This window comes from Eptatretus burgeri, chromosome 23 (genome assembly GCF_056783735.1).
Source record: "Eptatretus burgeri isolate ZD-2024b chromosome 23, Ebu_testis_v1, whole genome shotgun sequence".
NCBI classification, from domain to species: domain Eukaryota; kingdom Metazoa; phylum Chordata; class Myxini; order Myxiniformes; family Myxinidae; genus Eptatretus; species Eptatretus burgeri.
In genome coordinates this window covers 1,483,147-1,506,317 of record NC_140983.1, presented here as the reverse complement: position 1 = coordinate 1,506,317, position 23,171 = coordinate 1,483,147, and the positions used below count along the sequence as shown (strand labels likewise).

Below are 23,171 nucleotides of genomic sequence, written 5' to 3'. Positions count from 1 at the left end.
CGTGACCTTGCAATTCCTCGCATCAAACACACGCACAACTCGAGATGTACACTTCCTTGATGACGTCATTCCTTGCGTCACCTGTGAACAGCACCAAATGCACCATTCAGCCGCCGTTATCGAAGCCGCCGTTTGCGAAAATGTTTCCAGTCCCTCCATCCCATCATGCCAGCACACATGCCGACCCCTTCTTCTTCTTCTTCTTCTTCTTCTTCTTCGTCATCTTCTTCTTCTTCATTTTGAAAAACATTCATTATCTTTTGGAAGATTTCTTTCACGAATACATCACAAGAGCTGGATGGTATTCACACTAAGAAACATACCCCGCACAGTCTTGGGATGGGCCTGGTGTGAGGCCACGTCCAATATGGCTGCTGCCAGACTACATGGCTGATGACGTCATTTTTATCAAAGCATATTTATTTCCCACGGGAAGTTGATCGATTTTGCTAACTTTGCATTGGTCAGTTAAGCAGTTTCTCCAACAAAGATTTTCAGATTTTCCCTGAGATCCAATTTAGCCGCCAGACCACGTGACACATAATGGTCATTTTTTGTGAAAATCTTCTTCAAATCTCGTCATTCGGATGAAAATTGAGGATTTCAGAAATTTGGTCCATGTTGACGTCACAAAGAGTGACCACGATATCACACTGTCATGTTACATGTGATAAAGTTTCAATTTCCTCCACTTAACGGTTTTCAGTGTACGCTCTTAACATGTGTACGGTGTGTGTGTGTGTGTGTGTTTTTGTTTATGTGAACTTTATAAGCTGTAGATTAAAGAATAGCTTCATGATTTGGAGTTGCACAGGTCAACTGGGGTCCGCCCTGAAACAACAAGAATCACACTATCATTATCGATTACTCATGTCTGGCATGTAGCCTGTGTTGACCAGTGTGGAAAAATGTCCATTTTGTGGTTAACAGCTGCTGCTCTAATAAACAAGCCACACATGTCGCTGAGCCTCATCAGACGAGGGCATCACAAAACACAGTAACACGACACAAAGTGAGCTGGGTTCGTGTAAAAGGTGCAATTGGGAGCAACAAGGCCAAAAATTAACGAAACGAATTTACAATAATCCTTCAGCACACAAGTGACAACGTTTTTGGGGGGAAAAAACGAGGTGAAGAGGTGTCTGCCATGTACAGAGCCTACAGAAAGTCTACACCTCCTTTAAAAATCCTCACCTTTTGTTACCTTATAGCCTGGAATTAAATGACATTAAATCAGACTTTTCCCACCTGTATTTACACATCGGAACCCACAACCTCCAAGTGAAAAACAAATTATACACATTTCAGAAAATTAATTAAAAATACAAAACGAGACTATCTTATGACACAAAAAAAAACAAATACTGTAAATATATAAAATACTATAATTATGATTTAATCACTCCACATGAGTAGTCGCACCTGTGGTGAAAATTTAGTCTCAATCTGAGAAGCGGTTGCGGAGAAAAACACGAAAGTTCTGTGTGGACAAAACAAACAAACAAACAGACAGACAAGCCGGTAGGTGGCCATGGGTCGCTGAGCATCAGATGACCTTTGACCCCTGATCTGAGTTAATCTAGTACTAAGTACTTACGAAATTGCAATCGAATCGCTTAACCCGTGTATGAGCAAGGGGGCTTTGAATGGTCGTTTTACCCAAAAAATACACATTGACCTTTGACCCCTGACCTAGCCGAGATAGGTCAATATGTCCTGAAGCAAAGTTGTAGTACTCATTGAGTACTATGTACCTATGAACTTTCATTGGTATCGGTTAATCCGTGTAGGAGCAAGGGTGCCTTGAATGGTAATTTTGCCCGAAAAATGCACTTATTGACCTTTGACCCCTGACCTAGCCGAGATAGGTCAACATGTCCTGAAGCAAAGTTGTAATACCCATTGTGTACTATGTACCTATGAACTTTCATTGGTATCGGTTAATCCGTGTTGGAGCAAGGGTGCCTTGAATGGTAATTTCGCCCGAAAAATGCACTTATTGACCTTTGACCCCTGACCTACTCGAGATAGGTCATTATGCAAACGAGCAAAGTTGTAGTACTCATTACGGTCTATAAGCATGTAAAGATTCATTCGATTCGGTTCAATCGTCTTGGAGCTAGTGTCGTCAAAAACTTTGAATTTTCAGCGGGAATGCTCAATGACCCTCGGACACCCAAGTTGAGAGGGTCACCATTTGGAAACTATAAGATATAGAGAAAAATGGATGTCATAGAGCGGATAGAGAATCACCTTAAGATGAATGAACAAACATCAACAGCATTGATGAGACAGCTCGAGTGGGAGGTGAGGAGTAACGAGACCCTCCCACTGATATCACAACCACCACACAGGTGTGTAATCACCTTGCAGGTTCCTGTGTTTCCTCCCCTGTACAAGCTTGTGTGCTGCGCTCTCGACCACCGCGCAAGCGATTCGCTCTCTTCATGTGATCCGACAGATAAACGGGTGTTCGTCCATTTGCTCGTCCCATTGTGTCTGATGAAATGTACCTTCGTCTGTCCATCAATTCAGTGTTTCCCAATATTCTTCTTCTTCTTCATGGCCTTGGCGCTGATGCAGTGCCCCCTGTAGGTTTGGGCAGGAATTTGTAATTCGGCCACGATGCCGGCAAAAGCTCGCCCACTCCGCGTGAAGGACACTATGGGGATCTTTAACGTCTATCAAGTGATCAACTAACGCTGGAAGACAGGACACCCAATTTAACGTCCATCGGAGGGACGACACACACATTGATGATTCACCCAGCCGGTGAAACACCAGGATGACGTTCTATAGCTGGGTCGGGATTCAAACCCAGGCCAGACAGCTTCGAGGTGACTGTGCGAACCTCGAGGTCATCCTGTCAGAGGTTGTATGTTAACGCACTGTTAATCAACAAACTGAGATTCCATCTTGTATTTATCCAAATTAATTTTGGAGCCATTTTACCTTATTTCTATTGACCCTATTATTTAATTATATTGTGTTATTTTTAACACCATTTCCGGTGCATGTCATGATTTTGTCGAGCTCCACTTGACCCTATTGCGTTTGAAATAAACTTCACTGGAGATTTCGACAGAATTATTCAGGCCATGAGCTCCAATCGTCAAATATGGAATCAGATTTTGAATATCAGCATTTAATAACCTTATTCGATACATTATTAAATCTTGGCAGTAGCCAATCACAGTGTACCTCGCCTCACACAGCCAACCACAGTGCACCTAGTCTCACGCAGCCAATCACAGTGTACCTCGCCTCACACAGCCAACCACAGTGCACCTAGTCTCACGCAGCCAATCACAGTGCACCTAGCCTCGAGCAGCTAATCATATTGCGCCTTGCTTCGAGCAGCCAATCACAGTGCACCTTTCCTCACTCAGCCAATCACAGTTCACCTAGCCTCACTCAGCCAATCACATTGCACCTGGCATTATTCTATTTTTCGGTGCAGGTTTGAAGTTTCTTTGAATCAAGGTACAACGGTTTTGGCCGTCTCACCTGTGGACCAAGACGATCCAGAAACACCAAATGCAATTATTCGATCCAAGATTGTCAGGTAAAGTCCAAAAGAGCCTCATGATGAGATGTTCATCGTTGACTTCGAGAGGGGAATGATCAGCATCCTTCGAGCTGCAATTGACAGAGAGGTGAGTTCCATGTTCCTGGCATTCCCATGAAACCCGGACATTGTTAAATCAACGTGGACATTGCAAATGGTTCATGTAACGTGTGTCCACACGAGTGGAACATGAATGTGTGTTTGGACATTGGGGACATGTGTACGCAGGTGTTCCGGGAGACCCTGTGCACACGTTCCTTGTTCAGGCAAACTCCATCAACAATAAAGGCACAGTCACTGTTGTCAAGGTAAGTGTTCATAAAAGATGGGAGATGACTTGTTATCACAATAAATATAGTTTTATGGAAGGAATCGGGGTGGGTGAAGGGAAGGCAGCATGAGGTGAGGGCAAGGGAAGCCAGTGTGAGGGGAGGGTCCGTCCAGACACAACCACCATCTGGACATGTTTGGAGATAACCCACGATCTGGACATAAGCACCATACAGACATGTACGGAGATAACCACGGTCCGGATACGTCAGGAGAGAACCACAATCTGGATATGTGCGGAGATAACCACCGTCTGGACATGTCCAGAGATAACCACCATCAGGGCATTACCACTGTCCAACATGAGAGGAGGGCAAGGTAAGGCAATGTGAGGAGAGGGTCCGTCCAGACATCACCACCATCCGAACACGTCTGGAGATAACCACCATCCGGACGACAGGAATACGAAGGGGGGGGGGGAGAAAAAGAGGGAAAGTGAGGAGGAGTGAGGAGGGGTGGAGGAGAGAGGAAGAATTGGGGGAGGGAAGGCAGCGTGAGGATAGGGCAAGGGAAGGTAGCATGAGGGGAGGGTCCATCTGAAAATATACACTGTCCAGACACGTGTGGAGATAACCACCATCCAAATACGTTCAGAGACAGAGTAAGACAGAGTGGTGGGCAGGGGAGTGAGAGAGAGAGAGAGAGAGAGGGGGGGGGGAGAGTGGAGAAAGATGGGAAAGGGGGGGAGAGTGGAAGGAAGGAAAGGGAACGGGAGGAGAGAGGGAGCAGAGGGGGACGATTCTGGCAGATGTGACGTCCAGTTTAACGTCACACACATTGATGAATCACGCTGCCTTCAGATACATTTGGTGCCTACATTTAAACCCTTCCTTTGTGCATGTCTGGTCAGGTCAGGTATTTAATATTCAACACTTTATAACATTGCTTGCCGTACGGAGGTTACAATGAAATGCTCCACAGAGGCCATGTTGCTTTTGAAAAGGATTCTGCGAATTACGAAAAGCATAACAATAAACAATTTATTCCAAAGGCTTAGAACACGGCATACTGTAGAATGTTTTTTTGGGATTTTTTTTGTTTTCAGAAAAAGTATTTCCTATTATCATGCAAAGTTCCATCAGCCAACAAAACATGTGCAGTTTGTTTATCCATCAAGTTCTCTTTGATTCAAATCATTTGAGATGTATTTGACCTGAGCTGCATTCAAAAACACCTGTGATGTGAGGACTTCAACAGATAGAGTTTTATTTCATGTTAAACAAATTTAATTTCCTTGAATTAAAAAAAAAAGTAAACTCTTCAAGGATGGGTTACAAGCACGGAACGTGATGAAACAATGTGGCGGAGCACAATTGAAATGAAACCATGTAACAATATGTATAACAACAATGTGAAACACAATCAAGGCAAAAAACATTTCGAAAGGTGAAAATATGGGAGTTCAGCAGCAGGTTGTGTCTCGTGTCAAAAATCAAGGCCAAACGCACGCGCAAGCAGTTCAAAAGATGAAATATAAACTTGCACAAAATAAAAACACGAGTTCCTCAGTTTATTTAAAGTTGAGCATAATATAAATGGTGAAATAACACTTTCAATTAAACATTTTTTTTAACTTGAGATGAAGAAAAACAAAACAACAATTTTTCTTTTTTTAATTGAGACAGACCAGAGCTGCTGATTCATTAACAGAACTGAATTTGCTTGGTGATTACACCAGCAATTTCAGTTTGAACGAGGACATGCACAAGTGCAAGGAACACAAAATCTCATCTGTCTTGGCATGAATGTACCTTGGCCTGGCACGCAGAAGCAAGGACGGCACCTCGCAGGGTTGTATGCACCAGACATTGCAATAGAGAAAGAGCGACGAGGGTACCCTCGGTTAGAGGCATCGGAATACGTGGGGATGGCCTGATAAGCGGGAGCTCGGGCTGTGGTCATGTTCTGTTGGTTATTTATTCCTGGAGGGAGTGGGTGCAGGGATATCATTGTATTAGGTCAGGACAACATGAACAGAAATTGTAACAAACTGATGTAAGTCAAGGTATTCAAGGCTTTTGACACACCAGGCTTACCAACTGATCTGCAATGTCCAAAGAGGATACCTGCCTGGTTCAAAGAAACCAGGATACCCCAACACACCTCATAAATGTACATATATACTATATACACACAGCATTACCCCGGTTTACGACACCCCTTTTCACGTCGTTTCGCAAACACAGGTCAGGTCAGGTTTGGGACCATGCGCCTGAGCATGCGTGTCGCTGCGTCCGCTTTCTGTCGGTACTTCAGGGACCTCCGTCTGGCCATCCCCCAGGCAGATGCCTTGAGATGCCGATCAACCTGCCGCAACCACGAGGCACGTGGTCGGCCCATTTTCCTCCTCCACATGTCCATACATCCACAGTTGATGCTCACGGACGATGCAAGTAACAAATCTCATTTGAGTCTCTCTCAGCAACCGCTCGTTGGACACAAAGTCAGACCAGCAATAGCCAAGGATTCTCCGAAGAGACCTGGAACCAAAGGAATTAAATCTCTGTCTCAGGTCAGAGTCCAAGCCTCACATCCGTAGAGCAAGACTGGAAGCACCAAGGACCTGAAGACTCGGACTTTCGTTTTCCTGCACAGGGACTCCTCTGTTAAGAACCCACCACCCTCCGCTCTCACTGCAGTGCACCGAGGGACGGGCTTGGAGGAACGCAATTCCCCTTTAAACAGGACGAGAATCACTTGACAACAGGTGATGCTCTACCCCTTCATCTCGGGATAAAATGGTCCAAAAAAGAATTTGATGATCATCGGTCACGTGATTCGGCAGCCATATTGTTTAAAAAAAAATCTTCTGAAGTGGCTGAACAGATCGAGGCAAAACTTTACACGTATGGCCGCCTATCATTGAGGAAAAAAATGTTTACACATATTACATCATAAGTCACATGGTTTAGCAGCCATATTGGATTCACCTGAAAACCTATTAAAAATCCTCTTCTCCAGAATGGCTGGACCGATCGAGGGGAGACTTCACACAAATGTTCCCCAAGTCTTGGGTGAACAAGTTTGTTCAGGAAAAATTGAAAGGTCACATGGTTTGGCAGCCATATTGAATTAAAAAAATTAAAAAAGTTTTCTCTGCAACCGCTTAATCAATCGACTTGAAACTTCACATTGATGATCTGGTAGTGATGGGGAATACAGGTTTTAAATTTAAACTTGATCGGCAGCTGATGGTCTGGCAGCCAGAATTATTACATTTTTTGATCTGGGTTATTTTTTTATTTTATGTTTGGATTATTTTTTTTATGAATAAGGCTCACTTGGCTGTGCCTGGATGGGTTTGAGGATAGAGGAGCAGCAGCTGAAATGTGAATCCTATCCATGTTCCTCCTGATGACTTCATCTTTGCTTGTTTCTTGTTTGAGTTCCTTCTGATCACTCCAATGCAGGACTGTACCTATTTGGTCTTCCATTTGATTTTAATAATAATGAATAATAATACAATTGAATAATGATTAAAAAACGTCATGGGTCAGGATCAGGTGTCCGATCAAAGCGGGATTGCGTCAAAGCAGGACGTCTTGGTACCGTCATCATGACCAGAAGTTATAAAGTGGCAGTTCCAATTTGTTTCTGATTAATTACGTAACACACCAGTACACAAACACCACACAAAACAAGTCCTGGAGAGGGTCTGCAATCTCTGATTGCTATTTTTCTTGTCTATTTTGCTCCTGTCTGGTATTCCAGCTTGATAAAGCTTCAGAACGCTTTAGTGTTATTTCTGCATTGATGAAAGATGTCTTTGTAAGAATACAAATTGTACTCCAACAAAGGCTGAATGAGAACCTGTCTCATTTATAATGAATCATCAATAATGATAAAACCTTATTGTTTCCCCTCTCTCTTCCTGTTTGTTGATTCACTTGCTTTTTGTGTTTAACTGGAGCTCGCACGACCAGTATGTTGCCTTTTTATTGTCAACTTCCTCTTCCATGGGTCTATCAGAGGCAAAGATGCTACAGTTAGAATTATAGTATATGAGAGTAGTACTCTCATATACTATAGTTGGTAACAGGTCATACTGCATTAGTTTGCAGATAATTATGACAGAAAGGAATTTTTGCCTGGGATGTTTTCAACAGCAAAGGAAAACTCAATTTCTTTGTTACAAATGGCAAACATTTGAATGAGTATTTTACTTGATATTACCAAGTTTGTTTAAAACGTTCTGTGCAGCAAGTTCTTTCGCTCCATCAAGCACTGAGCAAACCTCATCTGGAGCGAAAATTCCTCCAGGGAAGCCATTCATGTACACCTGCGAAAAGCAAAACCAGTGAGGGGTCCGTTGTTGAAAAGGAGCTCAATCACCGCACAAAGTCGTAAATCTCTGAGTAACAAGTATAATGCAATGTTGAGCAGAAATAAATGGCAGCCTCACCGTGTATCCGTAGAGCTGCTGTCCGGTAGAACCTGGTGAGCTAAAAGGTGAGTATGAGGGAGGAGGGAAACCACGACGAGCACACCACAGCTCCAAGCGCACTATGGCCGTACGTGCACCTGCCAAGTCGATTTCTTGATGTGACAAAACCGTCTCTTCGGCATTCGGGTTACGCCAGAATGCTTCACCAAAATCCGCACCCACGCGCCGTGTAGCTCCAGGAGCACCGCTTACACTGTCCAGTCTTGCTTGTGACTGGTTCATTAAAGGACGAGGCATCCCGTGGTACACCATTCTGGAATGTGTTTGAGGCTCCCCAGGTTCCCTGTGTGCGTCACGATTGTTCATAACTCCACCACCAGCAGCTGCATGTTGGGAGAATGCAGGTCTGGCCAAACTCACCTCCACCTGGAATTCCACACCACAACAAAACCAAATCAAATGAGCTTCATGTCACTGGAGTGGCCATATTCAGTCAGAATTGTCTGAGAGCATCCAGGAACAACTCGGCTTTGTGAATTCAGAATGGGCCACTCAACTATTTCCACAAACCATGACACTGATCGTCACTTCCACAGCAATCCAGAGCTCACTTCCGGGAATCAAATCCACAGTAAGTAAGGGTAATGCAACAAGGCTATATTCACTTCACCACCAAAACCACTCATTTGCAATCGTATCTGTTATAATTTTTTTTTTTATGTTGCAGGCTACAGGCACGGACTGAATAGTCCTCATCGTGGCCAAGCCTGAAATAAAAGAACTGCATGAATAGAAAAGTAAGAAAAGTAAGAAAAAACAGTCTAAGAGTTTTTGAGAAAGAAAAAAATGTTTCTCCTCTTTCAGGAGTTCCCATAAAATAATGGTTATTTACTTATGTTCATTGTTGGAGAGTACTGTCGGACGCCGGTACACACACCTTCAAAAACAAACAATACCTGCACAAACAATCAGGAAATGAACTTCATGGACAAAGCACCTGTGCATATCATGACAGTTGTCTTGTTCCAGGGAACGAACGGCCTACCTGTACTCCGTCTAGCCATGCACCATGGAGTGAGTTTTGTGCCCGCAGAGCATCCTCTCGTCGTTTGAAGTCCACGACTGCAAGGTTGCCGATCTTTGTGATCTTGCCGATTGCCCTGGCATGTGTTCGATCACCTCCTGCCCCATTGCGAAGAGCTCTCTCGAACGCTGAGCGAAGCGCTTGCTCCGACGTTGCAGGTGACAAGTTCTTCACATTTAAGGTTCGCACATCAGACACCACTGGGTTTACCTCCCTCTCTGGGCTGGCCCAGTCGACCTGTATTGGTCGCCCCCAGAGATAAAAGGATCCTTTTTGGGGAAGGAGAAAAGTAAGGTGTCACTTAAAACAGTGAAACAATTATCGCTAATAAATAATATAACTGACTGTGAAGTATTGTAAAACCTTGGGTCAAGAAATCTAAATAGAGAGGAGCACCTGTATGGGATAAGAAATTTCTCTCCATGTTGTATCTTAAAAAAACAAAAGTTAAAACCCCATATTACTCAACACTTAGAAAACTTCATGTGATGGAGACAACAGCTTCAAGAGAAGTTCCACACACCAGGCTGTAACTTTCTGCGTGCCAAGAGTGCTGATCGGTGGGAATCGTACCGCACAAAAGCAAAGTCACGGTTGCGATTCGCAGGTTTCATCCCCACGCCTGGACAAACAATCGCATTTTTTACGCCACTTGTCACCTTCTTTAACTCCACGAGAATTTCCTCTTGACTTTTATCCTGCATAGTGAGGCGGAAATGAGCATTGCAGTGATTTTGGAGAGTGAAACGGATAACAACCCATCAAACAAACGGTTCAGTGGTTTTGTGGGTTAACGCACCCGGGGTAGTCCTCCGATGAAAAGACGGCAGTTGTTGATACAAACACCGAGTGGGCGGCCCGGTCTCAGCTCATAGTGGTTGAGCAGATTAATGGCAGCCTTGGAATCCTGTGAAATTGGACATGCCACAAGGATAAAAGTTGGCTCATGATAAATCTTTGATCAGTTGAAGATAAAAATGACAGTCAACTGCATGAACAGTTACAAAAAATAATATTGATAACAATCAATACGACAAGAAGGCTTTAATAGGACACATTGAAAGGACTGTGAAGGGTAAACAACCTGCTCAATCTAAGCAATAAATAGCAAACATGAAATCACGTGACTGGAACTCACCTGTAAGTTGATGAGTGAAAGTGTTTTTTTTTTAAGATATATACTGTAAAGAGTCGAGGCTCGTTAAATGAGCGAGAACAGAGAACGGATCAGGACGCAACAGAACAAAAGCACAACAGAAGAAGAGGGGGAAACACACAACGGCAGGGTTGAGGGAGAAAATGGAGAGACACTTCGAAGATGAGGGATGTGAGGAAGAATTAGGATGAGGGGAGGACATGGGGTGGACAAGATGAATACTGAAGCAAACTATCAGGAAGGAAAAAAAGAAAGTTGGAAAGAGGTGGGCTTGGGAGAGTTAATGGCGGTAGAGAAGATCATCGTTTTGGATGGGGGATGATCTGAGGTGGTGGTGAATTGCTGTGTTGAAAACCTGGAGAAACAAATGAGATTGAGGAGAATGTGGAAATTTATTCCACAGTCAGGAGAAAAGAGGAACGAATGCGTGGAGGTCAGCAGTGATTCTGGATTTTGGGAGTTTCACCAGGAGGGACTGTAGGTAGACCTTGTGCATCCTGCAGAAACCTGGGGGGAGGAAGAGGGACAAAGCGTAGAAAGAGCAGAATGTGAAAGACCAGAAAGGAGGTGGTAGAAGACAGAGAGACCACCCACCTGTCTCTGATTTGAAAGTGAAAGGCCCATCGACTCAGCTTCATCACAGGAGGTTCCAATGATCTTGGAGGTCTCCATTCCCGCAGCATCAAGCTCAGCAACGTGTGAGGCAGGGGCGCCAGCCAAAAGAGAGCAGTACTCCTTCAAAAGGCCTTGTACCAGTCGGTGGATAAGAGTTCAGGTGTGCCAAGGAAGGACTTTGCACGACGGAGGATGCCCAGTCGGCGACTGGCTTCGGAGGCTAATTTAGGAGTGTGGTTTGCCCAAGAAAGATCATCGTGAGACCCAACAGTTTGAGTCACTGAACTTCTTCCAAAAAATTGTGAAAGAAAGTAGACGGGAGTGTTTGCCAGACGTCCTTTCGGAGAGAGGCAGTGAGTGTGTGGGATTTCTCAGGATTGATAGACAGATTCCAAGTGTTCCGATTCTATCATGGTTTGTAGAGAAGGAAACAGCTGCTGCCATCAGGAGTGTGGAGTCATTAGGAAAAAGAGAAGGAGGATTTTTGTTAGAGAGTCTGAGAGATCATTGATGAAGATTAGGAATAGGACAGGGCCCAGAACACTTCATTGTAGACCTCCAGCCTTGACAGGGGGATCCAGTTGAGAGCCACACGTTGGCGACCTGAATGGAGGAAGTCAGGAAACCATGTGTGGAGTTGGCCTTGCATCTCATCGGCGAAGAGTTTGGGAGAGCAGGACGGGGTGCCAGACTGTATCGAATGCTTGAGATATGTCTATCGTGACGGCCCTGATCTCAGTCTGACATTGAGGGACTCCAACCATTGTTGGGAGAGCAGAAGCAGCATGCCCAAGGTAGAGTGACCTGGTCTGAATCTGAGCTGATGGTCAGAAATCTGATGTCCAATGCGATTCTGGATTCCAGGACCTTGTTGATGATTTCAAGTCAGCTGATGGGTCTGCAGTTCAGGGGATTGTTGTTTGTACTTTGTTCATGTAATTCTGTGATGTTGGCCGACTTCCCAGCAGACGGAAGATTACCTCGGTCAAATGATTCAGTGAACAGAACAGAAAAAAAGATGTGCAAGAGCATTTGCCTCTCGTATTTTGCTTTACTTGATGCACCTGCTTTACTCGAGGGTGTGTTAGTTACAGACATTTGACTAATAAAATCCTCTGCATAAACCATGTGGAAGTGAAACTGCTTTGGAAACCAGAACTTTCAGGAACTGTCATATTTGGTTTCGCTTTATAAATACACGTATTTAATGTCACTCCAAATTTTGAGCTGCACCGAGCCGATTTCACCCTTTGATTTGTTTTCACCCTTTGATTGACGGGACAAAGCACGGAAGGAGTGGGGAGGGTGCAAGACCAGAAAGGAGGCGGTGAATACCACGATTGAAACAGCTACTTCATGTCACGGCTCATCACGGTCGCCTGTCCAACTCACAATCCTTTGAGATAAGAGGAAAACATATGACGTGGGTTTATGCCCTGCTTAAGAGAATTCCATGTCGTTATTTGGGGGGAGTGTAAGGCAACAGACCGCTGCCAGCATCACTGAGGCCTACCTTCACAAGGCCCATGACGCCATGACGCCATTTCAACCGTCACTTTAGTCGTTTTACACTGAAGGGAAAACTTATAGAGAGGTCATGGCAATTGTGAATATGACAGCATCAAACATATTGTTGCGGTTCTGTGAAGCTGACACTCCCTCCGAGGCAATGACACGCCTCCAAGGCTAACCCGAGACAGTTATTTCATTAGTATTTGTTTTAGATAGCCCTTCCCTTATGTCTAGTGGGTTTATGGGTCATATGCGTTGTGTGGGCCTTCAATCCCCATGTCTTTATCCCCCATCTTTTATCTTGTGCATACACGCAAACAGCTTATTAGCATATGCCACCAAAACCTCATTCAAACTTCGTGCCATTCTCCAATGCCACATCACCTCAGACCTTAGCCATACTTGAACCTCAACGCTATGACCAGGAGTTCACATAACTGGTACTCAGATACTCCTGCACTGTGATTTCAAAATTTAAGTGCAAAAAATGAAGTTTATAAATGATAACATTGTAATTTGTAAGTTATATAAAAGCAACCCGATCATTGGGTGGATCACTGGCACATTTATTAGGGCAAAGCCGATAAAACATTGACACGCACGGATAGTCTTTCACGTAAGAGCCATCTTCTCACATGTTCTGTCTCTTGTTTTCCCTCTCGTCTGCTGTGGATGCATCAGAGCGATCGGCGAGGGCAAGTCCAGAACACCCGTTCTTTTCAGTGACCCCACAGAAATGCACTTCTTTACATTTTAATTTTCTGCACCTCACTGCAACCCTCATCACACCTCCTCCGACCATGCACCATTAAACACCCCCAGTTTTCTTCCCTCCTTCCCCCCTCCTCAGCGACTGGGTTGTGTTGGTCCGTCGACCGCGCCTGGTAACAAAGAGGTTGCTAACCACCGAAAACTTTCTCTTTCTTGCTCTTTAACTTCCCACAGTGTATGTTTCTGATGGTGCCTGTCTTGTATCATGGAAGTTAAGTTTGTAAGTTCGTTATGTCAGTATAGTTCAGCCTTTTCTATCTTGTTATTTTGTAAATATTTGCATTTCTGTTGCTTCACTTGTCGTCATGAACTTGCTTGTATAAATGTTCCCAGCTGGGGGTGTCGTTTCCCAATTGGTCGAGCATAGTCCACATGTATCGTTAGGTGGGAAGTTTTACCCCACTAATTTGCTCTTATCAGCCGGTGCATACTTGGCAGCTCCGTTCGGCTGCGTCTGATACAGTAAGTTAACTCAGGTACGCATCGAGGGCACGAGATCCCCCTTGATTCTGCCAATCCACTGGAAATGGAAACACGCGAAGTCGTGCGAACCCTGCCAGGATTGGTGATACCAATCGGCGCTTGTGGTTGATTAGCAACCGGCCAGCGCACGAGTTATCCATGCTCGATGGCCTCAGGACAGGGCGTTTGCGAGGGACCCGGGTGCTTCCCCTCGTGGTGAGCCTCAAACACCGTATCTGTGACAATATATTTGGCTTCGCAAAACGGTAAGCATCAACATGGTGGCCATATTATTTTTCATCAGTTTGAAATTGGGAGTCGAGTCAAGCAAGCTGTCCAACCTATGGGTGGAACGGAATGTTAGACATAGACGGATGGACGAGTGGACGAAAAAAGCATATTATTATTTTGATGGACAAATCAACAAAGCATCTGAGATTTGAACCACGTATCACAGCATAATGAGCTTTGTGGTCAGTCAGGAAAGCCAAACAGGTCGGACTGACTTGAACAAGTCTTGGTTGCTTGCGAGCACTTGCTTGATAAAATAAAATGTGTCGAAAAACAAAAGCTGGCTTTCCACAAACAGGCTTTTGGACACAGAATAGGAATTCCGAAATGCCATGCGTAAATTCAACTTTAAAATAACTCCGAATATTAAATGAAGGATATTAATGTATTTGGTCTTTAAAAATCGTTTTCATCTTCAACAGAGTTTTTCACTGCATTTCTCACCGTGTACCAACCTTCCGATTTGTGTACGTCACAACACCGTAGCCACGGTTCTCCCCACTGAACTGCATCATGAGTCGAAGCTCGTATATCTGACCGATACTTCCAAATACCGGCACAAGTTCATCCTCAAATGCATCACGAGGGATCTTCTTGACGAAGACCTCACAGTCCCGTGGAGGTGGAGGGCCAATCCAGCCTAACGAAATAAAGACTTGGTCATTAAAAAAAAACACTCGAAATAACATTTCCGTTGTACCAATACACATAATTAAACATCAGCCATTCTGATGAATGACTCGAGATCTTGAGAATAACGAGTGGCAGTTTTAGATTCAGCTTCTATGTACAGATACAGCAACCTCTCAATTTACACGAAAGCTGTGTTCTTGAAGATAGTCATAAAATTGAAAAACGTGTAAATTAAAACGAATTTCCCCATCTCTACTTATAAATGTCAATGTGTGTGTGTGTGTGTGTGTGTGTGTGTGTGTGTGTGTGTGTGTGTGTGTGTGTGTGTGTGTGTGTGTGTGTGTGTGTGTGTGTGTGTGTGTGTTCAAAAAGCATCACATATTCTCTCTGCTAACTCCCCGACCCCCACCCCCACCCCTCTCTCTCTTTGTCCCATCCTTGCTCTACCCCCTCCCAATACAGTGCAGCACCATCCTCCCACACCTCTCTCCCCTCCCCCCTCTCTGTCTCTCTGGACATATCCGGATGGTGGTTATGTCCGGATGGGAGTTTGTCTCCGGACATGTCCGGGCGATGTTTATGTCGATACGGGAGTTTGTCTCGGATGTGTCCAAGCGGTATTTGTCTCCAGGCAGCTTGACTCCGGATGCGCACGGGCGGTGTTTGTGTCCGAATGTGTGAGGACGGTGTTTACATCCAGAAAGGAGTTTGTCTCCGGAGGCGTCCGGGTGGTGTTTGTCTCCGGGAGTTTGTCTCCGGACATGTCCGAGCGTTGTTTGTCTCCAGACAGCTTGGCTCCGGAAGCGTCCGGGTGGTGTTTGTCTCCAAACGTGCCCGGGCATTGTTTATGTGCGGACTGGAGTTTGTCTCTGGACGTGTCCGGGCAGTGTTTGTCTCTGGACCGCTTGCCTCAAGACGTGTCCGGGCAGTGTTTGTCTCCGGACGGCTTGCCTCCAGACGTGTCCGGGCAGTGTTTGTCTCCAGGCTGTTTTTATCTCAGGACATGTCCAGGCGGTGTTTTTCTCTGGGTGGTATTTATAGTGTGACCGTGACAAAATGGATTTTTGTTTTTGGCTGTGTTTTCGCTTCCAGTCCAACCTCCTGTTTATTTGTGTGTTGTACCGTCCTCCAAACCTCTCTCAGACAACATGGACTAGCTTTTAACCACTCATCCCAACTCTCGCTTCCTCATATGTGGTGATACAAATTGTCACCATAATTTCCTCGGTGTTGAAACCTCTCTGACCAGCTATGGAACTTCAGCAAAGGGACTCCACTCCATGAGACGACTCGATCTGTGAGCTTTCCAACCTGGATTTCGACCAATGGCAAATCCTCGCCTTTGGACTTAGTGATCACAAACTTTCCTTAAAATGTCTCCTGGTCTTCATGTGCTCCAATTTGTTCATCTGATCATCTGCTTGTGAGAGTAAACCTCTCTCTGGCTATTCTCAGAGATCCACCTTAGTGCCGGCGAGTCTGGCAGTTCACTCAGGGAAACTGGCAGGGACTGCAAGCAGCCATCTCACTTCAGGATTGGTCTCCTGTATCTGCCACCCCTGAAATGAACTCAGCCTGGGAATTCTTCCACAGAAACCTGCTCTCTCTTTTGCACAAACCCATCCAATCTCGCCTTCAGCAAGCCCCACCCCCTTTCCACCGATAGTGCACTGAATCATATGGTGAGGCAGTTGCTTTTAAACAACGAGCTTTCTCTTTGTGGAAGGAAAACCCGACCGAAGGCAATGTCAGTGCTTTCCACATGCCCCAGGAGTGCGTGTCAACTCTCAGGAGAGCCAGAAAACATCTGTCCAACCTTAAGATTGAACTTTCAAACTGGTTTTCCTCCTCTAAAACCTGGTGGCACCTTGTTAGGTCTGTCTCTGGAGTATGCTGCCCCTCTTCTCTCTCTTCAAAAGGCACCACAGCCGACCACTCGTCAGAAGGCTGAATGCCTCAATAATGTGTTTGCTTCCAAATCCTGTGCAAATCCTGTGTCCCCAACGCCTTGCTGTCTGTACCCACCCTACACCCAACTGCTCCAACTGTCATACCCAACTGCTCCTGGACTCTGTGTCTTTTTCACCTGAGAAGATGGATAAGTTTCTGGCAACCTTCGACTCTGATTCTGCAACTGGACCGGACGGCATCAGTTCACGTCTCCGAAAAACATACCAAGCTTCTCTTTCACATCCTCTCTCTGCCCGTTCCAACCGATTACACAGGTCTGCAAAATGGAACTTAAAAAAATTGTTCAGATAATTTTATGTTACTTTATATATTTTTGGGGTGCTAATTCGGTTCAGCGCAGGACTACTAGATTGATTCCGGGCCGAGCTAGACTCAGCAATGAGGAGCGGCTGAAGGAGACAGGGCTTTATTCACGAGAAAGGAGGTGGTTACGAGGAGATATGATAGAGATGTTTAAGATAATAAAGGGTATAGATAAAATAGGTGCATATGAATTATTCAATAGAGTATCAGTAGGCAGTGATAGAACCAGGGGCCATAGCCTGAGAGTAAAGAAGAGGAGAGTTCGGATGGTAGTAAGGCAGGGGACTTTCACTCAGAGAGTAGTTAATGCATGGAATGGCCTCCCTGGAGAGAGAGTGGCAGCAGAAAAAGTAGATAAGTTTAAATTGGAATTAGATAGGTACCTGGAAGTTATGGAGATGGAGGGGTATGGGGATGTTGATAAGACTTTTAGGTAGTTTAAGTATTGATGGGTGATTGTGTACTGAGTGCTGTTGGTGGGGGTCTTGTTAAGTGTGTGTTTTTAACCAAGCCCATGCCCCCTCCCTTGAGGGGAAGGACAAAAAAAACCCGACAAAATAAATAAATAAACAAATCAAACAAACAAAATATTTATTTCATTAATTAAAAACATTTTTTTGTATTTTCTTCCTTGGATCTTATGTTGATAAATTAGTGTGGTGTTCGCGCAGGCATGATGGGATGAATGGCCTCCACCTGTGTTGGATTTCCTTGTAATTTCCTTGTATCTCTTTTCTGATGACTGCACTTTGCTGATGAGTTGGTCAAACACTTGGAATGTGTCTTTCAATCCTCACAAATCTCACTCTCTCCGCGAAAGGACTGTCTGTCAATCACCCCTCTCCCATTTACTTTCTTAACAATCCTCTTGAAGAAGTTCAGTCACTTACACGTTTCGGTCTGACGATCAGCCATGAACTTTCTTGGGAAAACCACATCTCTAAGTTGGCTTCCAAAGCTAGTCGCTGAATGGGCATCCTCCGTTGTGCAAAGTTCTTCCTTGGCACTCCTGAACAAGGCCTTCATCTGGAGCTTGATGGAGTACTGCCATCCCCTCTGGGCTCGACGCCTGCCTCCCACCTTGCTGAGCTTGACACCGTGGAAACCAACGAATTCAAGATCACTGCAATCTCGTGTGATGAAGTTCAGTCTGTGGGACTGTCACTTCACCATCACAGACAGGTCGGTGGTCTCTGTGCGTTCTACCGCCTCCTTTCTGGTCTTTAACACACAGCCCTCTCCGTGCTTTGTCTCCCATCCCAGTGCATCCCCCCTCCCCATGTTTCTGCAGGGTGCATGTGGTCCACCAGCAACACCCTTCTGGTGAATCTCTCAAAATCCAGAATCATTGCTCACCTCCATTTATTTGGTTCCTCTTCCCACCTGTTGAACCAACTTCCATAAGTTCTCTTAAATCCCATTCTTTCATCTTTGTCTTCAAGACAGCTGTTCACCACCATCTCAGATCATCCCCAATCCAAAACCATGTTCTTTTCCTTGAGTTTGCTTCAGTATCCATCTTGTCCACCCCCTGCATACTCTCCTGTCTCTCAATCTTACTCACATCCCTTGTTTGTAATTCTCCTTCTATTTTGTCCCTCGGCCCTGCTATTGGTGTTTCCCACATCTCTTTCTGCAGTTCCTTTTGTTCTGTTGCGTCCTTTGTGGGATGAGGGATGGAAAAGGTGGAGGTGAGAGAGAAAGGAAGGAGGTGGAAGGAGGGAGGGGAAGGGGAGGGGTGGGAAGAGAGACAAGGCGTTTCCTGGCGTTGGGCAATGCCGGGGTATCTTTGCTCGTGTATTGTAATAAAAAGTCTGCACAGTAAAGAGAGGAGAAAGCTGTTTGGAACTGAACCCTGTTATTCCCATTCTTTTCTATCCAATCGACATTGTGTCTCAGTACATCAAGCAGTCTGGCAGAATATATCTGTATAAAAGAGCAGTTTTCTCCGATGGTCACAATTGGTTCAAGACTGATGCAATGTTATGAACAGCTTGAAGGACAATTTTGATGTTTTCTTCCGAAGAACTAAGTCGATGTGATGAATGAGTGATAACGAATAAATTCCTACCGAATGAAAAGACATGCATACCAGGTGGGGGCCCAAACCGCCGCTGTCCCTTTTCCTGGATGATGTTGTATCCGGTTTTCTCCATAAGATCCAGCAAAGCATATGTGTTGATTTGATCCGAAGTCATTTTTGGAGGTCTCATCGGGTGAGGAGACCAAGCCATACCTATAAAAAAAATTCTTGCATGTTCTTTGCATTTTAGTAATTCACATGGAGGTATTTACAAATCATGTATCTAATATTAAAACCAGCTTTGAGCTCAAGCAGAACGGATCAAAAAAAAACATAGGGGCAATACCCTTGGGTACTCACCTGGTGGCGGCTCCACAAGATAACCAGGGAACCGCAGGTAGGCATGGATGACCCACAAAATATATAACAGAGACGAAAGTAAATACCGATGGATTTTTATTTTATGCCATAAACACACCTTGGTACATCACAGGTGATCAAGGTTGTGGTCAAGTTTCATCGAAACTGTGTGTGCGGTTTCAGAGAAGAAAGCAGACACCTATTTGTTGGGGGGAAACCCCCCTTACATCCCCTGAGACCCCAATTTTTCTGATGTTGTGAACAAACTTTGGTACATCAAGGGTGATGAAGGTTGTCGTGAAGATTCATCAGCATTGTGTGCGTCGTTTCTGAGAAGAAAGCAAATACCTATTTTGGGGGGGAATCCTGGAATGGACCCCCTTCAACCTGGAATTATATAACGGCATAAACAATCTTTGGTACATCATGGATGATGAAGGTTGGAGTCAAGTTTCATCGGAATCGTGTGTGTAGTTTCAGAGAAGAAGTCGTGTTTCCGGACGGACGACGTGCCATCCGATAAGCTCATGAATGACGAACCACCCGGAACCCCTCTGTTCCCTCTTCCCATTGAAACAATGCTCCGGCATTCGTGGATTCGACATTCGGGGAATTTTTTGGAACGTACCTCCCCCCCCCAATGCCCCCACCCCGCCCACCCATTCCCAACCGTGAATGTTGTGGTTTTACTGTAATTAGCATGAACCGATGAGCGAGTGATGCATTGTGGGTCCATGCGGTTGGCTTGTGTGGGTTGGGGCCACCATCTTATATATATATATATATATACCTCGTGTTAATGAAAGGGTTTGTCACTCGTGTACGGCACTCTCACGTCGTGTTTGTAGACAACTCTTCCACCGGTTTGTAACCCTCAGTTTTATTGGAATAAACTCCTCGTGTCCATCAGAACGTGTTCCCGCCCAATCCAATCGAACCATCGGATACACGACGCGGCGTCGACATCGATGAGGTAAAAGGTTCCATCGAGACCAAACACTCGAACGGGTCTTTGATGTTTGTGCAAAACGACACTAATTCATGAAGAGGATTCAAACGACAGCCGAGAAGACCGATGTAACGACTACCCGGAATCCGGTACCTCAGGTAACGTAACGTTACTACCTCAGGAAATTTCCTACGTAACGACTACCCGGTATCCGGTACCTCAGGTAAAGTAACGTTACTACCTCAGGAAATTTTCTCCGTAACGACTACCCGGTATCCGGTACCTCAGGTAAAGTAACGTTACTACCTCAGGAAATTTTCTACGTAATGACTACCCGGTATCCAGTACCTCAGGTAACGTAACGTTACTACCTCAGGAAATTTTCTACGTAATGACTACCCGGTATCCAGTACCTCAGGTAACGTAACGTTACTACCTCAGGAAATTTCCTACGTAACGACTACCCGGTATCCGGTACCTCAGGTAAAGTAACGTTACTACCTCGGGAAATTTCCTACGTAATGACTACCCGGTATCCGGTACCTCAGGTAAAGTAACGTTAGTACCTCAGGAAATTTTCTACGTAATGACTACCCGGTATCCGGTACCTCAGGTAAAGTAACGTTAGTACCTCAGGAAATTTTCTACGTAATGACTACCCGGTATCCAGTACCTCAGGTAACGTAACGTTACTACCTCAGGAAATTTCCTACGTAACGACTACCCGGTATCCGGTACCTCAGGTAAAGTAACGTTACTACCTCGGGAAATTTCCTACGTAATGACTACCCGGTATCCGGTACCTCAGGTAAAGTAACGTTAGTACCTCAGGAAATTTTCTACGTAATGACTACCCGGTATCCAGTACCTCAGGTAACGTAACGTTACTACCTCAGGAAATTTTTTACGTCACGACTACCCGGTATCCGGTACCTCAGGTAAAGTAACGTTAGTACCTCAGGAAATTTTCTCTGTAACGACTACCCGGTATCCGGTACCTCAGGTAAAGTAACGTTACTACCTCAGGAAATTTTCTACGTAACGACTACCCGGTATCCGGTACCTCAGGTAAAGTAACGTTACTACCTCAGGAAATTTTTTACGTCACGACTACCCGGTATCCAGTACCTCAGGTAAAGTAACGTTAGTACCTCAGGAAATTTTCTACGTAATGACTACCCGGTATCCAGTACCTCAGGTAACGTAACGTTACTACCTCAGGAAATTTCCTACGTAACGACTACCCGGTATCCGGTACCTCAGGTAAAGTAACGTTACTACCTCGGGAAATTTCCTACGTAATGACTACCCGGTATCCGGTACCTCAGGTAAAGTAACGTTAGTACCTCAGGAAATTTTCTACGTAATGACTACCCGGTATCCAGTACCTCAGGTAACGTAACGTTACTACCTCAGGAAATTTTTTACGTCACGACTACCCGGTATCCGGTACCTCAGGTAAAGTAACGTTAGTACCTCAGGAAATTTTCTCTGTAACGACTACCCGGTATCCGGTACCTCAGGTAAAGTAACGTTACTACCTCAAGGAAATTTTCTACGTAACGACTACCCGGTATCCGGTACCTCAGGTAAAGTAACGTTACTACCTCAGGAAATTTTTTACGTCACGACTACCCGGTATCCAGTACCTCAGGTAAAGTAACGTTAGTACCTCAGGAAATTTCCTACGTAATGACTACCCGGTATCCGGTACCTCAGGTAAAGTAACGTTAGTACCTAAGGAAATTTCCTACGTAACGACTACCCGGTATCCGGTACCTCAGGTAACGTAACGTTACTACCTCAGGAAATTTCCTACGTAACGACTACCCGGTATCCGGTACCTCAGGTAACGTAACTACCTCAGGAAATTTCCTACGTAACCACTACCAGGTATCCGGTACCTCAGGTAAAGTAACGTTACTACCTCGGGAAATTTCCTACGTAACGACTACCCGGTATCCGGTACCTCAGGTAAAGTAACGTTACTACGTCAGGAAATTTCCTACGTAATGACTACCCGGTATCCGGTACCTCAGGTAAAGTAACGTTAATACCTCAGGAAATTTCCTTTGTAACGACTACCCGGTATCCGGTACCTCAGGTAAAGTAACGTTAGTACCTCAGGAAATTTTCTAAGTAACGACTACCAGGTATCCGGTACCTCAGGTAACGTAACTACCTCAGGGAATTTCCTACGTAACGACTACCCGGTATCCAGTACCTCAGGAAATGTGACGAACAGTCAACAGATACAATGTATTTATCAATACCGACGACAGCACTGGACCGTCGGGTACCAAGCAGAGCCCCCGATAAATGTCTGAAGTAAATTACCCGAAGTTCGGTCACGAGGTACAAAATGGAAATGTGACAAGATTCACCACACAGTGAACTCTCCTCTTCTTCAGCGTCCCCGGTCCGGTTCGTTTGTAAAGTGAACACGTGGGTACAACCGGTTGGGTGTGGTATAATTTACCTGAGTTCCTGTGAGGAATGCAAGAACAGGAAAGGGAACACCACGTGTCGAGAAGCTCACAGTTTAAAATGGCGCCCGCAAAATCAATTTCCCGCTTTTTTTCCGAATCTCTTCGAGCAATTTCAAACCGAAATATTTATTTGATCGTCACACGAAATTGAGACGACAAATAATGACAGGAATGGCCACAGTCTGAGGAGATTCTTTTCGAGACTGCAAAAATACGATCTCTGCAGAAACGCACCGACAATGGCGTCTCAATTTGGAACACAACGATGTT

The 23,171-nt window shown here is 44.9% G+C and overlaps 1 protein-coding gene across 3 annotated transcripts; it reads right to left on the bottom strand.

The window, feature by feature from the left end:
• Positions 1-4,864: 4,864 nt before the first annotated feature.
• Positions 4,865-23,135, bottom strand: LOC147007946 (putative RNA-binding protein 46). 3 transcript variants are annotated; one of them, XM_085866145.1, is made up of 9 exons: positions 22,892-23,135; positions 19,173-19,316; positions 14,629-14,813; positions 10,166-10,273; positions 9,890-10,064; positions 9,328-9,635; positions 8,301-8,708; positions 8,072-8,177; positions 4,865-5,820 (listed from the first exon to the last, which is right to left on the bottom strand). In XM_085866145.1, the coding sequence occupies exons 2-9, from the start codon at positions 19,312-19,314 to the stop codon at positions 5,582-5,584; spliced, it is 1,671 nt and encodes a 556-aa protein (XP_085722271.1). In that variant the 5' UTR covers positions 19,315-19,316; positions 22,892-23,135; the 3' UTR covers positions 4,865-5,581. The 3 variants fall into 3 exon arrangements, with proteins under 3 accessions (XP_085722271.1, XP_085722273.1, XP_085722272.1); XM_085866147.1 differs by having other exon boundaries at positions 22,797-22,896; XM_085866146.1 differs by lacking the exon at positions 22,892-23,135 and adding an exon at positions 22,750-22,881.
• Between the last annotated feature and the right edge of the window lie 36 nt (positions 23,136-23,171).